The following is a 13,844-nucleotide window of genomic DNA, read 5'->3' on the forward strand; positions in this document are numbered from 1 at the left end:
TTGGTGTTTTTTCCACCTGTGTTGTTTAGATATAGAAACAGTGGGCCCTGGGTATCTGCTGAAATTTGGTTCCAGGATCCCCCATGGATACCAAAATCCATGGGTTCCCAAGACCTGTTATATACAGCGACATAGTAAAATGTGGCTCCTTATATAAAATGGTAAAATCAAGGTTTGCTTTTTGCTTTTTTGTTTTGTTTTGTTTTGTTTTTAGTATTTTCAAGCCATGGGTATTTGAATCTTGGATCCAGAATCTGAGATTTCAGAGAGCCCACCGTAGTACATATTGATAGTTTGTTTGTTTTAATAAAGATATTTTCCAAAGAAAAAGGAGGAGGAAGAGGAGCTAATTTTTGAGGCCTATTTTTATAATCATGCTAGCTACAGGCCCATAAATTAGAGAGGCTCCATCCACAAAGCCACAACCATAAAATAGTTCTTGCATAAATTGTTTTTTGCTCATGGTCTTTGGCCTGTTGGATGGTTGACCTGGATTTGTGTTATTGCCTAGGCAATATTATTATTTTGTGTGCATTGTTTTGTGTGCATGAACCATGCAAGTCAGCTGATCATTATTATTATTTTAACTGCTACATTTACTGTTGTAAACTGCCTTGGATGCTTCTGACTGAGCTAGAGTGGTGAGAGATATATTACACAGAAACAAATATAGGTATATGCATATGAGCATACACATATACACACACACAGTCCTAATATTTATTAGAACCATCCTAGTCTACAGCTCTAGTGTGGTATACAACAACGGACTACAGCAAGAATATAACTAGCTAAATTCAAATATTTATTCAGCCATGAAGATTGTTGAGCGACCTTTCCTTAGTCTGACCTACCTACCACACAGTGCAGTTGTGAGGAAAAAAAATTGGGGGGAAGGGGGGCACTTCATATATTGCCCTGAGTTCACTGGATAAAGTGTAAAATAAGAATGTAAATTATGATTCAATATTAATTAACCCCCTCTGAACAGGAAGAGAATAGTGGGTGGTGTGTTTTTCCCCTCTCAAAAGCCTGTTCATCATTATGCTGTCTCACTTCAGCTATTATTTTTACCAAACAAAACACTAAAGTGTCCATCAGCTCAACACAACCTCCCATCTGGCAATGATGGCTGAATTATATGTTTTGTGGAAATTCCTGTCATGTTACAGTGGTACTTTAGTTTGATGATAAATGTCAGTGACATGTTTCTGCCAACTCTCAACACTGGATCTAAGAAAAGCTACAACAAAAATGGGTGTTCACTTCTTTGTATACCAGTCATCACACAGTGGCTACAACTTGGTCATCAAGGTGTAAAGGAGGGTGAGGGAATACTCGTGGGTCGACCTGACATTCACATCGTATGCTTTCAGTAGAAATGATATTGACATGGAATAAGCAATTCAGAGGGGGAAAACAAAGTAAAAAATCATAATTCCATTCCAATTCCAGCTCCCCCCTTAGTACATAGTTCTTTAGAAGTTAGCATTATTTATTCTGGTTGTTGACTTATTTATGGTTTTGACATAACAGAGAAAGAAACAAAATACAAAAAGGATGCCACTGGTGGATCAAACAAAAGTTGAAATGTTCCAGGATTACAGGGGGAAAATATTGTATTTAATGGAACTTGAGTAGCCATAGATTTTTGTATCCACAGGGTGGAGGGCTCCTGCAACCAAACCCCAACAGATACCAAGGACCAACTGTATCTTTGCCATGCAAGTGCAACTTTGAGGGAAAATATTTCAAATATTAAAATGAGTACCATGGAAAACTAATATGGCAAGTCCTGAAGAATTACATGTCTCAAGGGGTTGTTTAATACAGTGAAGATTTTAAAGCAATTTGAAAGGAAACAGCTGTACTAAGCAGGCAGTGAAGATTTTTCTTATTACTCTATTTTAGTCTCTTTTTCACATGCCTTCATTCAGGACTGAGGCAATAATATGAAATGATGCCATATAGGAAGTCCATATGAAGATTCTGTAAAAAAAGAAAGAAAAAGAAAAGAAAAAAGGAGGGGGAATCTAGGCCCACTTCACATTTGGTTTATTTTCAAACCACATTTTTGTCTGGGGGTCGGGGGTGAAACTTGTTTAACACTCTCAGAAACTGCTAGCATATTTGACATCCAGTTTCAGTATTAAGCCCAGGCTTTATGACACATTTAGCACAAGCTTTTAAATGAATCATTCTTGCGGCACTATGCAATCGGAGCTGGAGGATTTGTGGTATGGTGAGAAAAGTACATTCAAGGGCAACTTCCTTGGGCTGAGTCCCTGGAATGCAAAAACTACAAGAATGTTGGGGAGGGAAAAAGCCATCACTAACCAGCATTCATCAGCATTTGGTTCTGCCTTGCCCTATTTTTTTTTAAATCAAAACTGAGATCAGCCTACTGAACTTTGGGAGGAGGAAGGAAAAGAATGCATACTAATTCATAAGTCACTTTGCTTACCTCTTTTGGTGGATAGTATAAATGTATGAACAACAAAAGGAAGGGATCAATAAAGTATGGGGTCTTTATTTTTCTTAATATTATGTAAATTGACCTGAAGTTGCTTATATATTTTGTTTATCATTCGTATCTCTATCTGTGTTTATTATTTTGTGGTTGTAATTTGGATATGTTATTGTATTTAGTAAACAATTTTATTTTCTCCAATTGGGGGCCCTAGGCTAAATAATGGTGTGTGTGTGTGTGTGTGTGTGTGTGTGTAAAATCAAAACATACAATTTTACAACAGAACAGCCACAGTTACAGATCCTTCACTTTAGAAAGAATTAACTCCTGATTGTTATGGACCATACACAGTACTTCGGTGTTGCTGACTCATAATTTCTGGCAGCTGGAATTCCTGAGCATAACCCACGTAGTACATCTTCATTTCTGGCAGATATCTCACTGAGAGCATCACCATCTTTGTCAAATAGTTCTCATTCTGTCTTGGCTCTCTTGTGCCACCCTCCTTCTCCATAAAGGAAACTTACTTGGAGGAAACAGGAAGTCCACTTGAGTCAAAAAGTTTTAGAAACGCCCAACCACAGCTTAATTCTCCTTTCTCACCTGTTGACTAGAAAATAAAGTGAATAATACTAATTATACAGGCATTCAAATGGAAAATGACTAGGCACAATCCAGTGCTTAAATCCACACATTTCCCTCCTATCTAGGTATTGTATGTAGCTGGAGTAGGAATGACAGAGACCATGAAGCCCAACAGAAAGTTCTCCCTTCTTCTCTACCCTCAACTCATGAACACCTAGTGCCCACTTGTCACTCATGGCTAGGGGGGTCAAAAATAGATGTAGCTTAAGTGGCTGTACCCTGGTGCTTTCCAAATGTTTTGATTTTGGTCCAAAACACACTGCAGAAATAATCTGGTTTGAGACCGCTTTAACTGCCCCGGCTCAGTGATAACAAATTCTGGGAACCGTAGTTTTGAGACATTTAGTCTTCTTTGTTAGAGAGTTATGGTGCCACAATAAACTGCAGTTCCCAGGATTCCCTAGCACTGAGCCAACACAATTAAAGCAGTCTCAAAGGCGGGGTACAAACCGCCGCTTTGCGGCGCTCCCCCGCCGCCGCCATTTGTTCTGTGCGGGAGCCGCAGCAGCCAAACCGCGTGGCTCCCGCGCGGAGCAAAAAAGAAGCTCCATTTCGGAGCTTCTTCTTGCGGTGCCTCTATGACGTCGCGAGGCGCCTGGCGCGGACTCGCGACGTCATAGGCGCCGCGACACGTCTGGACGCTGTGCGTCCAGTACGTAAAGATGGCGGCGCCCATGTAGAAGGGGCGCCGCCATCTTGTACGTATAGGATACGTACTAGGGTTAGGGGGGTGCGGAAGCACCGCCCCTTCCTAACCCTAGTACGTATCCTATACGTACTAAATGGCGGTGTGTATCCCGCCAAAGTGGATTATTCCTGCAGTGTGTTTTGGACCTCAGATCCTGTCAACTGTCCTTGAGTCATCCTCGACTCATGGCAACCCCATGAATGAGAAGCCTTCAAGCCTCCCTGACCTTAACTGCTCTGCTCAGGGTTGTGGCCTTGATTGAGTCTATCTATTTGGTATGTGGTCTTTCCTCTCTTTCTACTGCCCTCCACCTTTCCTAGCATTATTGTCTTTTCTAGTGAGTCATCTCTTCTCATGATATGGTTGAAGTATGACAACCTCAAATTTAGTTCAGGCTTGATCTGTTCTAGGACAATTTGCTTGTCTTTTTGGCTGTCCAAAGTATCTTTAGCACAGTTCGTCAGCACTACATCTGAAGTGAGTCTATTTTCTTTCCATATGCTTTCTTCACTGTCCAGCTCTCACATCTGTACATTGTCATGGGAAATATGGTGGCTTGGACAATCCCAACTATGGTATTCAGTTTAATATTTTTGCACTTTAAGAGCCTTAATCCAATTCTTCGGATTTCTTGACTGCAATCTCTGTTCTGATCAATAATTGGTCCAAGGTGTGGAAAATCCTTAACTAGTTCTATTTCCTTATTGTCTATATTGAATTCTTGTAGCTCCAAACTCTTAGAATCATAGAATCAGACTGCTGGAAGAGACCACAAGTGCCATCCAGTCCAACCACCCTGCCATGCAGGAACACAGAATCAAAGCACCCTCAACAGATGGCCATCCTGCCTCTGTTTAAAAACCTGCAAAGAAGGAGACGCCACACGTTCTCTGAGGGAGTATGTTCCACTGTCCAACAGCTCTTACTGTTAGAAAGTTCTTCTTAATGTTGAGGTGGACTCTCTTTTCCTGTAGCTTGCATCCATTGCTCCATGTCCCATTCTCTGGAGCAGCAGAAAACATGCTTGCTCCATCCTCAATATGACACCCCTTCAAATATTTAAACAGTGCTGTCATATCACCACTTAACCGTTTCTTCTCCAGGCTAAACATGCCTAGCTCCCTAAGTCACTCCTCATAGGGCATGGTTTCCAGACCCTTCACCATTTTGTTCACCCTCCTCTGGACATGCTCCACCTTATTTTTGTTTTCTTCATGTTCAACAGCAAACCTGCCTTGGCACTTTCCTCTCTGACTTCCTTTAGTAATTGTTTCAAGTCTAGCTGTAGATGAAGGGACTCATCGAAACAACAGGGTGGGGAGCAGTTTACCTTTCTGTGCACTACAGAGATGGGACTAGTCAAAAAGCAGTTATCATCTAGACAGTTAAGACACTGAAAAGTAGTCTTGCTTTGTATTTTCCCCTAGCAACTCTTAAGCAGAGGTAATTTCCAGAGGTTTTTAACCACACAATCCAAACAAGCAACACACCACTACCACCCCGTCCATTCCCAAACAACATCAGAAGTGGCTAGAAGTCCACTTCCCATTTTGTTTTTTAAAAAAATACTTTTGGGTCCCATCCCCCCCACCCTTTGCAAACCAGGATGTGGAGAGGGTACACCTTGTTTTAAGTTGAGGGGGACAAATGTGAGGAAAGCCTATAGGCCTCTCAGGAACCTTGGAGGATCACAATCCTGGGAAAATATTTTAAAAGAAATTTGCCTTCAAATCTCCATAAGCCTCCTAGGATGCACTGGGGCAATTTCATGTTTTGGGCCTTCTTTAGGCCATTATAGGCTCAGAAAAGGTCTTTTTTCCCCCAAGATGAAAGGACCCAAAATCAATTTCTGGATTTTCTGGATTTTGGATCTGACCATGGTGGTACATTCCTTAGTTACATCTCGTTTGGAATACTGTTAACATGCTCTACTTTAGCTGCCTTTGAAGAATGTTCAGAAACTTCAGCTGTTCCAAAGAGCTGTATTGGGACTGTTAACTGGGGCAAGTTACAGAGGCCATACTACATCCGTTAACATAGCTCCACTGGCATCCAGTTTGTTTCCCAGCACAATTCTGGTTATGACTGATAAATCCCTATATGGCTCAGGTCCAGGCTACCTGGCAGACTGTATCTCCCCATATGAGCCTGTCCAGGCCCTGAGATCATTAGCAAAAGCCTTCTCTCAATCCCACGATTGCAAGCATGGTTTGTGGGGACATGAGAGAGGACTTTCTCAGTAGCTGCCCCTAGACTCTGGACCTCTCTTCTCAGGAAGGCCAGCATGGCCCCCTCCTTGTTGTCTTTGTGTCAGCAAATTAAACCTTTTTATTGTGAGGCTTTTAAAACAAAAATTTTAAAGAACAAACTTGGGGATGCTGTATTGTTTTAACTGTACTGTTTTTAACGGAATTGCTTAAATAGTTTTTTTTTAAGAATTGCATTTTACTCTTTTAACTTGAGCTTTGAGTTGTTTTAATATTGTGAATAATGTTGTTCTATTTAATGTTCACCTTTTATATGTTTTTAATTGTATTGTTCTTTTAAATTGTGAGCCATTTTGAGTCCCAATTTTGATGGGGAAGCAGGATACAGATAAATATTACTACCAGTAGTAGTAGTCATTGTTGGAAAAAAGGTCTCTCCTGGGCTGCAATGGTTGGCATGCGACATGAAAAAATTGCCTCGCACACATCCAAGGACATTATGCAGCATTTTGGGGCACAAAAACAGAGATCTGTGGGTCACATAAACTACCCTGGGGTATCACATGTGGCCTGCAAGTATTTTTTCTACCCTTCTTTTAAGGAAAAATCACAGCTCCTGAAGGCTTACAGAACTATTGTGGCCCAAAGACCATAGAATTCCTACCTATTCTAGGACTGGATGTTTTTTACAGATAAAGAGCAACACTACCTTCAAGGAGCTACACTGAAAGTTTAAAAAGTGAAAAAACGTTAGCTCACTTATATTTCAAAAGATACCTCCTGAACAGGAGGGATAAAAATATTTGATTATCTTCATCAACATTTGACAGTAAGAGCTGTTTGACAGTGGAACACACTTCCCTCCGAGAGTGGTAGAGTCTCCTTCCTTGGAGGTCTTTAAACATATATCGGGGTACTTTGATTCTGTATTCCCGCATGACCAAAGGGTTGGACTGGATGGCTCTTGTGGTCTCTTTCATCTCTATGATTCTATGATTTTTTACATTAGCAAGTAGATTTGAATTACTAACATGTGTGCCATCAAGTTAACTTCATATGTTTGCTTAGCAAGATTAACATTTACTCAGAGCAGGTTTGCCAATGCTTTCTTCAGGCTGAGACTGTGTGACTTGTCTAAGGTCACTCAGTGCCTTTTTCTGGTTGAACGGGGAATTGAATACTGGCCTCCCAGAGTTCTAGTCCAATACACATACCAGTATACTACATTGGCACCCTATTTTTTTTTTTAATATATCAATCCTTGTTTATGTTTTCAAGTTTCTGGTGACAGCATCAGACCTTAAGGATCAGGCTGCCAGATCACTCTATGGGAAAATAGCAATCATTTTAAAATATGCCAATTCAAAAGGGAGGCTTGCATTCTTTTAATTTTGAACCATCTCACACTTCTGTTCCAATACATCAACACAGAGAGACCATTTTCTAATAGTTTCATGCAGTGAGTTAACTCTTTAAACTTACATTACGAATATAAGTGATCCCAAGTTCGAATAGTATGCCAATGTCTGGAGATAGTGAATTAGATCTAATAAAACAATCACCATCAAGCAAGCATGGTAAGATACCAGTGACCTGTAAAACACAGAGAAAGCAAAAAAAATCTGAGTATTTGATTTCAAAAGTCTTTTCAAGTAGTTTGAAAAAACACCCCTATTATTCTTCCATTTAAAAAAAAAAAGGAAACTTGGGAGGTGTTGATTTCGTTGAAGAGATGGCAGGGATGGAGTGAAACCATCCCTATGCCATGCCTCAAGTGGAAGTATAACATGCAGATCGGGGGTAATATTAAAGTCCACTACAGACACCAATAAACAAGGGTCAAAACCTGGTATGTTTCAAGCATGACTGGACACAGGAATAGAAATAGAATGCCCAAACATTTACCAGAATTACTGTACAGTCTGGAGGAGTTCTAAGAAGGTTAATTTCCAAAGTGCTCTGCAAGCAACATTACTAGGAGGGTACCATAAATCTCTCACCAAAAAGAGATTTATTTGGATCCAGACTTGCTCTTCCATAAACAAAAGGATTCCTCCTGTTTGTGGAAGAGATTGACATCCATCACAGACTGCTGTTGAAGGGAGAAAGGATGGAAGGAAGTTTTCATTAAAAACAGACAGCTCTACCTCCCATACTGCTGAGAATATTTCTGAGCCTCCAGAGTAGATTCTTGGGATGTGCAAGGGAAAGAATTGTCACTAATCACTTCCCCTTGCACTTATTTCCTCTGGCAGGAACATTCCATGACTGGACTTCTACTCATATGAACTTTGGATCTAACACACAAGCACCAGCCATCAATGAATGCTATTCTGTTGTGCTCTTCATGTCTAAACATTCTAAATCCTGTAACATTTGCACTCTTAACATTCTGTGCTTTGAGCATGACAAAGCTGAGCTAAACAATGATATACAATATATGATTCAGTATCTTTTCAGCTCTATCATGGGAAAGGAAGAGCAGGATTAGGTATAATGAAGAGCACATGGCTGCCACTGAAAATGCCAACCCTCTGTGGAGTTCATTTCCCACATCATCATCATCATTATGTCAGCTTACAACAGAGTAATAAAATAGCCACAAAATAATAAAGTTAAAAAGTGATTAAACTATTTAAAAAAATGAAACCAGTTTAAAAAAATGAACCATTAACAATAAACAACAGTACCACCACAAAAAAAAAAGGAAATAGACATTAATATACAGTAATGGAAGTGGATGTTAAACAATCCTATGATACATTTCCACTCCTCTCTCCAGATTCAAATCACTTGCTCCTACAATGGGGGTGGTGGGTGGTGGGAAACATTTACAATGACATCTACACATTGCAGGAATAAAAAAGTAAAATTTTATGTACCGCACAGTCAGCCCTCTGCATCCACAGATTTTCTATCCACTGATTCAACCATCCATAGCTTGAAAAGACTCAAAAATAATATAAATTCCAAATGCAAACCTTGTTTCTACCATTCTGACTTGCCCAAGGCCACCAAGTGGGTTTCATGGCCTTTATATTTAATGGGACTTTAGCATTCATGGATTTTGGTATCCACAAAGGATCCTGGAACCAAACCCCAGTGGACACCAAGGACCTGCTTTGTATGCAAACACATCTCAGACATTAAAAAATATAAGTTACTAAAGTATCCAGTGGCCTGTTGAAAACTGAGATATAAAGATGAGAGAAAATCTGAATTTGAGGTATTTGCATGTAGACAACTCTTCATAAAGGAAATCATAATTGTCCATCTCCAAACAGCACTCACCTGATACATGACTCCAATACTGTACTTATTCAGAGGAAGCAATGCCATCTATTGACAAATTCCTGATACTTCATCCAATATACATCTCTCCCTTTCTCCTCCCTCCCTCTCCTTATATTCCAAAATGATGCATATATAATTATACACACAATTTAAAAGCCAAATTTCCTTTAAACTATATTTAAGCCAAATGTCAGGGGGAGGCATGAATTCAGTTGGAACTTTAGCACTGTGGGAGGAAATTAATTCCTGTAATAGTTTTTGTGATCTCAACTTTTATTCATTTTAAACATTTATATAACATCTTATAGCAGACACAGAGCACTATATCCAGGGCTCTCTCATGGGGTTTCTCCTTATGTTCTTAAAATTTACCTTATTAGACCTCACTACAGTTTTCTCCATGCACTTACCCTTGGAGAAAAGGTCCATGTTTTTGGATTTTTAGGTTGCCATGTAGCTCTAACTGTATGAATGTTACTCAGGATCTAAAGTGAGATAAGAAAGCATGCGGAAGACTTAAAGCATGATCTAAATTACTTTATTCAATGCTTAAGCAATGAAGACCAATAAGAAGCAAGCCCAACTATTTCATTATGAGATCTGCATTTGTCTGAAAGACCAGCCTTCACTTTCTTATGTGACTCAGAAGTATGAATATATGTTGGATAAAGAAGTGACCAAAGAATTTCAGAAGAATTTCAGCCTGTGCTTTATAGATTATAACAAAAGCATTTGAATGTATAGATCATGAAAAAACTATGGCTTGTTCCTAAACAAACTGGTGTGCAATAATATTTGATTGTCCAGATAGGTAATCTGTAGGTAAACTCAGGACAGAATATGGAGAAATAGAATGGTTGCCAATTGGCAAGGGGGATCAAAATATCCTAATCATATAGGGACTGTATAAACCCATGTCAAAATACAAGATGATAGCTGAGTAAGCACAAATATTCTACGTCATAAATTTGATCAAAAGTTGGAAGGAATTCAAATGTCAACACTTCAAATTGATTGGACTGTAATACTTACTCTGTTACCATCAAAAAGGCAGAGTCGAACATGTCTGCTGAGGACCTGTATGCTCAGCCCAGGAAAAGGAATCGCTTTACAGTTCCACAGAGTCACAATTAGTGATATCCGAGTTGGCCTTGACTGAATCTGAGAGACAAAATGACAGAACAATATATTGAAGTTGCAGTGCTGTTCCCAATTGCTTGGGAATGCATCCCACTGAATTCAGTGTAATTTGTTTTTGAGAAACCATTATGAGATTGTGCTGTTAGTCTGTACTAGAATTTCTAGAAATTGTCACAGGACCCAAACAGCCAGGCAAAATAAAGCTGCTTTGGGTCACTTTAGAAGTATGCTGTTTAAATGACACATGCATCTTAAGAGGCCAGAAGCTGCGCCAAAGCTGCGCTCCAGTCCTTAGAACAGGAGCATGGCTTTGGCGTGTCTTCCGGCCTCTTAGGACACATGTAGCATTTAAACAGCATACCTTCAAAGTGACCCGAAGCAGCTTTATTTTGGCCTGTCTGTTCAGCCACACAGTCATTGAAATTGTATTTCAAGGTTAATGAATGTTCCTAATCCTAAAAGTCATAAAGCAGAACTTTCAGTAACCAAGTTTTCTGAAGTTCTAATTGCTTCATTTTAACGTCTGCACCCCGGGATTTCTAAATCTGGATTACAGCCAACATCCTGGTGTGCTCCTAGCCCTTCCTCAGGATTACCTGGTTTCATCTGATCTCATACACACTGTATAGACTAACCCATCATCCCCACAAAAAGGGCTTCAACAACTCTTACACTGATCATACATAAACAGCAAGTATGTTTTAGTTTAGTGGCTCTTCTGTGCTCAGTGGCTCTTTCAGTTAAACAAAAAGTGCTAATGGAGAAGCTGCCAGATAGCATTCATCCATGATGAAGAAACTGCAGTCACCAAGTGACACACACACATGTCTGAGCTCCCTGTTCTGCATGGAAGACTGGTTCCTAAGATTTATAGTACTTTGATGTGGATGCAATGGATTCAAACTAGAGGAAAAGAGATTCCATCTCAAACATTAGGAAAAACTTCCTGACACTAAGAGCTGTTCCGAAAGTGGAACACACTCCCTCAGAGTGTGGTGAAGTCTCCTTCTTTGGAAGTTTTTAAACAGAGGCTGGATGGGGTGCTTTGATTATGTGTTCCTGTATGGCAAAGGGTTGGACTGGATAGCCTTAAGGTTTCTTCCAACTCTATGATTCTATGATGTGCATTTCCAAACACTAAGTAGAGAAGTGCCATAAAATACATGAACCACACTCCTGTATATTATTCCTGTTCCTTCATAAAATACATAAACATGAAAAAGACCCAGCAAAACGTCTCCTTTGAAATGCTGCTTGCCTATTCTGTAGATGACTATTTACATCTAGGTACAAAATTAATTAATACAAATGGCCACAAGGGCAAAAAGAGATATTTTATATCTTTCAAATTGCAAACATTAGTTTTTAATGTTCAACCTGCAAAATGGTCAAAACATAATACTGCAGGTAACCTAACAGTAAGAAAAAATAATTTTACAGCTACACTGTCTACTATATTTCTCAACCAAAACTCATCAGAAAGAACAACTTCCTTATCATCTATTACCCCAAAGATATCAAGCATTATGTAATTTTGTTAAGAACAAAAACTTACAGTGGCTTTTTCAGGGTTCCACACTAGATCGCGAAAAGAAAGATTGGAAGATGTGAGTACAGGTTGTAGGAAGTAAGAAGCTCGAAAGTGAATCCCTAGAAGAACAAGGTGTGCTTTTTAAAATGGTTTTGCTCCACTTTCTTTTTATCAATTTTATAAATCACAAAATTGCAGTAACAGCTGGCATCCCAGTTTTAAAACTGACTTGGTAAATTTTGTCAATCTTAAAAAATAATACCACATATTTGTTCCTAGGACAACACATCATATAGCAAACCCAGTTTTTAGCACTAAGTGTACACTTGAGAAGAAGAAAAATAATAAAACCAATTCTTGGACAAGTACATTTGTACATTAAACTCTGTTAAAAGGTTTTTACATCACTGCTGTACACAACATAAAAATGAATGAATATGATAATAAAATACATTTTTAAACCCACAAAATTGCTAGCAGGGATTACATTCTGCAGTTAAAGTTCTACTTATCTCTTAGTCAACAACCATATCTCTTTAGGGAAATCTGCTTTACAAGTTTAATGAAACAGCTATACAGAACTCCTACCTATATTGTCAACTACCTTGGTCCCATGCTGGGTAAAAGACAGGTTATGAAATTAGTAAACAAAATATAATTAATTAATACCTTCTTCCAAGAGTTGTGCAAGCGTTGAAGGTCGAAATCCTGCAGGAACAGCTCCCATAGTTGTCAGTGCATCTAAGGTATTATTCTGTTTAATTAGAAAAAAGATTTTTCATCTCCCAATATATCTGCTGTTTATCAGTTCAGCTTTGTCACTGTAATAGTCTCAAATTTTTAGGCAAACCAGGCAAACTGATCAAACAAACAAAAATGCCCTGCATTTCACACTTACCTAAAACCCAGAGAACATAGTAAGGTAATTACTTTTGAACAAACCTTCATATATTCTGGGTTTTTTTTCAACTAAAACATTATAACCGTTCCTACCTTGCTAACTGAGAAATTCATACAGCCTATTTAACAAATTTGAATACGAAGATGGATGGACCCTTTATGCCTGTTTAAAGCAACTGACAAAAATAAGGTCTTCCAAAAATTACTGAAGGTGCACATGCACTCACCAACATACATGCACACACAGAGAGAGATAAAATACAGTCTTACCTCTGTGATAGCCTTTTTAACAGCACTCCAATGTGAATCTGTCCTGTAAAATATAGATATAAATAAGAATATGACAAAATCAAAATAACACAAACTCACAAGTCAAATTTTCTGCAAAAAATATATATGGCACTCAGTATGCATGTCAGCTGATCAAATTATAAACTATACTAAGTAGCTGAACAGGCCACCCCTTTTAGAGCTGGATCGGGGCTGCGGCAACTACATGCTTCAGCCCTGATCTGGCCTTTCCATGGCACAAAAAGGAGCTACAAAAAGTGGCTCCTTTTTGCACAGCGGAAAGGGAGCCATAGCCGCCAGCGCCGTGGCTTTTCAGCGCTCCTTTGGCACTGCGTCATCTGGAAGTAGTGGCACACGACGTCATGTTGCATGGGGGCAGAGTTGGGGTGTGCGTCATGTGGATGCCACGCCCCCACTCTGCCCCGATGCTGGCCTTTGATGCCAATCTGTTAAGGCTCCAAGTGTCATGGCCAGTCATGAGGAGGACTTGGAGGACGACAAGGGTCACTGCAGATTATGGATCTTCCCTTGGCCCCGTTTTCAACCCCAAAATGCAATCTAATGCCATCTCTGCATCCTGCATCTTCCCTTCTTGCCACCCCAGAATGCCTCATATACATGTAATAATAATAATAATAATAATAATAATAATAATAATAATAATAATAATAATAATAA

The 13,844-nt window shown here is 39.3% G+C and overlaps 1 protein-coding gene across 4 annotated transcripts in view; it reads right to left on the minus strand.

The window, feature by feature from the left end:
• The window catches only part of NPHP1 (nephrocystin 1), a 46,604-nt gene that overhangs the window by 19,123 nt on the left and 13,637 nt on the right, over positions 1-13,844 (minus strand). For 3 of the 4 annotated variants that reach the window (XM_042445733.1, XM_042445731.1, XM_042445735.1), the window contains 7 exons: positions 13,146-13,188; positions 12,645-12,729; positions 12,000-12,094; positions 10,337-10,465; positions 9,715-9,789; positions 7,493-7,603; positions 2,998-3,080 (listed from right to left, as the gene is read on the minus strand). In XM_042445733.1, the coding sequence (XP_042301667.1) occupies positions 2,998-3,080; positions 7,493-7,603; positions 9,715-9,789; positions 10,337-10,465; positions 12,000-12,094; positions 12,645-12,729; positions 13,146-13,188 (621 nt within the window). The remainder of the gene's footprint in view (positions 1-2,997; positions 3,081-7,492; positions 7,604-9,714; positions 9,790-10,336; positions 10,466-11,999; positions 12,095-12,644; positions 12,730-13,145; positions 13,189-13,844) is intronic. The other variant, XM_042445732.1, reaches the window with a different exon arrangement.

This window comes from Sceloporus undulatus, chromosome 1 (assembly GCF_019175285.1).
Source record: "Sceloporus undulatus isolate JIND9_A2432 ecotype Alabama chromosome 1, SceUnd_v1.1, whole genome shotgun sequence".
NCBI classification, from domain to species: Eukaryota; Metazoa; Chordata; class Lepidosauria; order Squamata; family Phrynosomatidae; genus Sceloporus; species Sceloporus undulatus.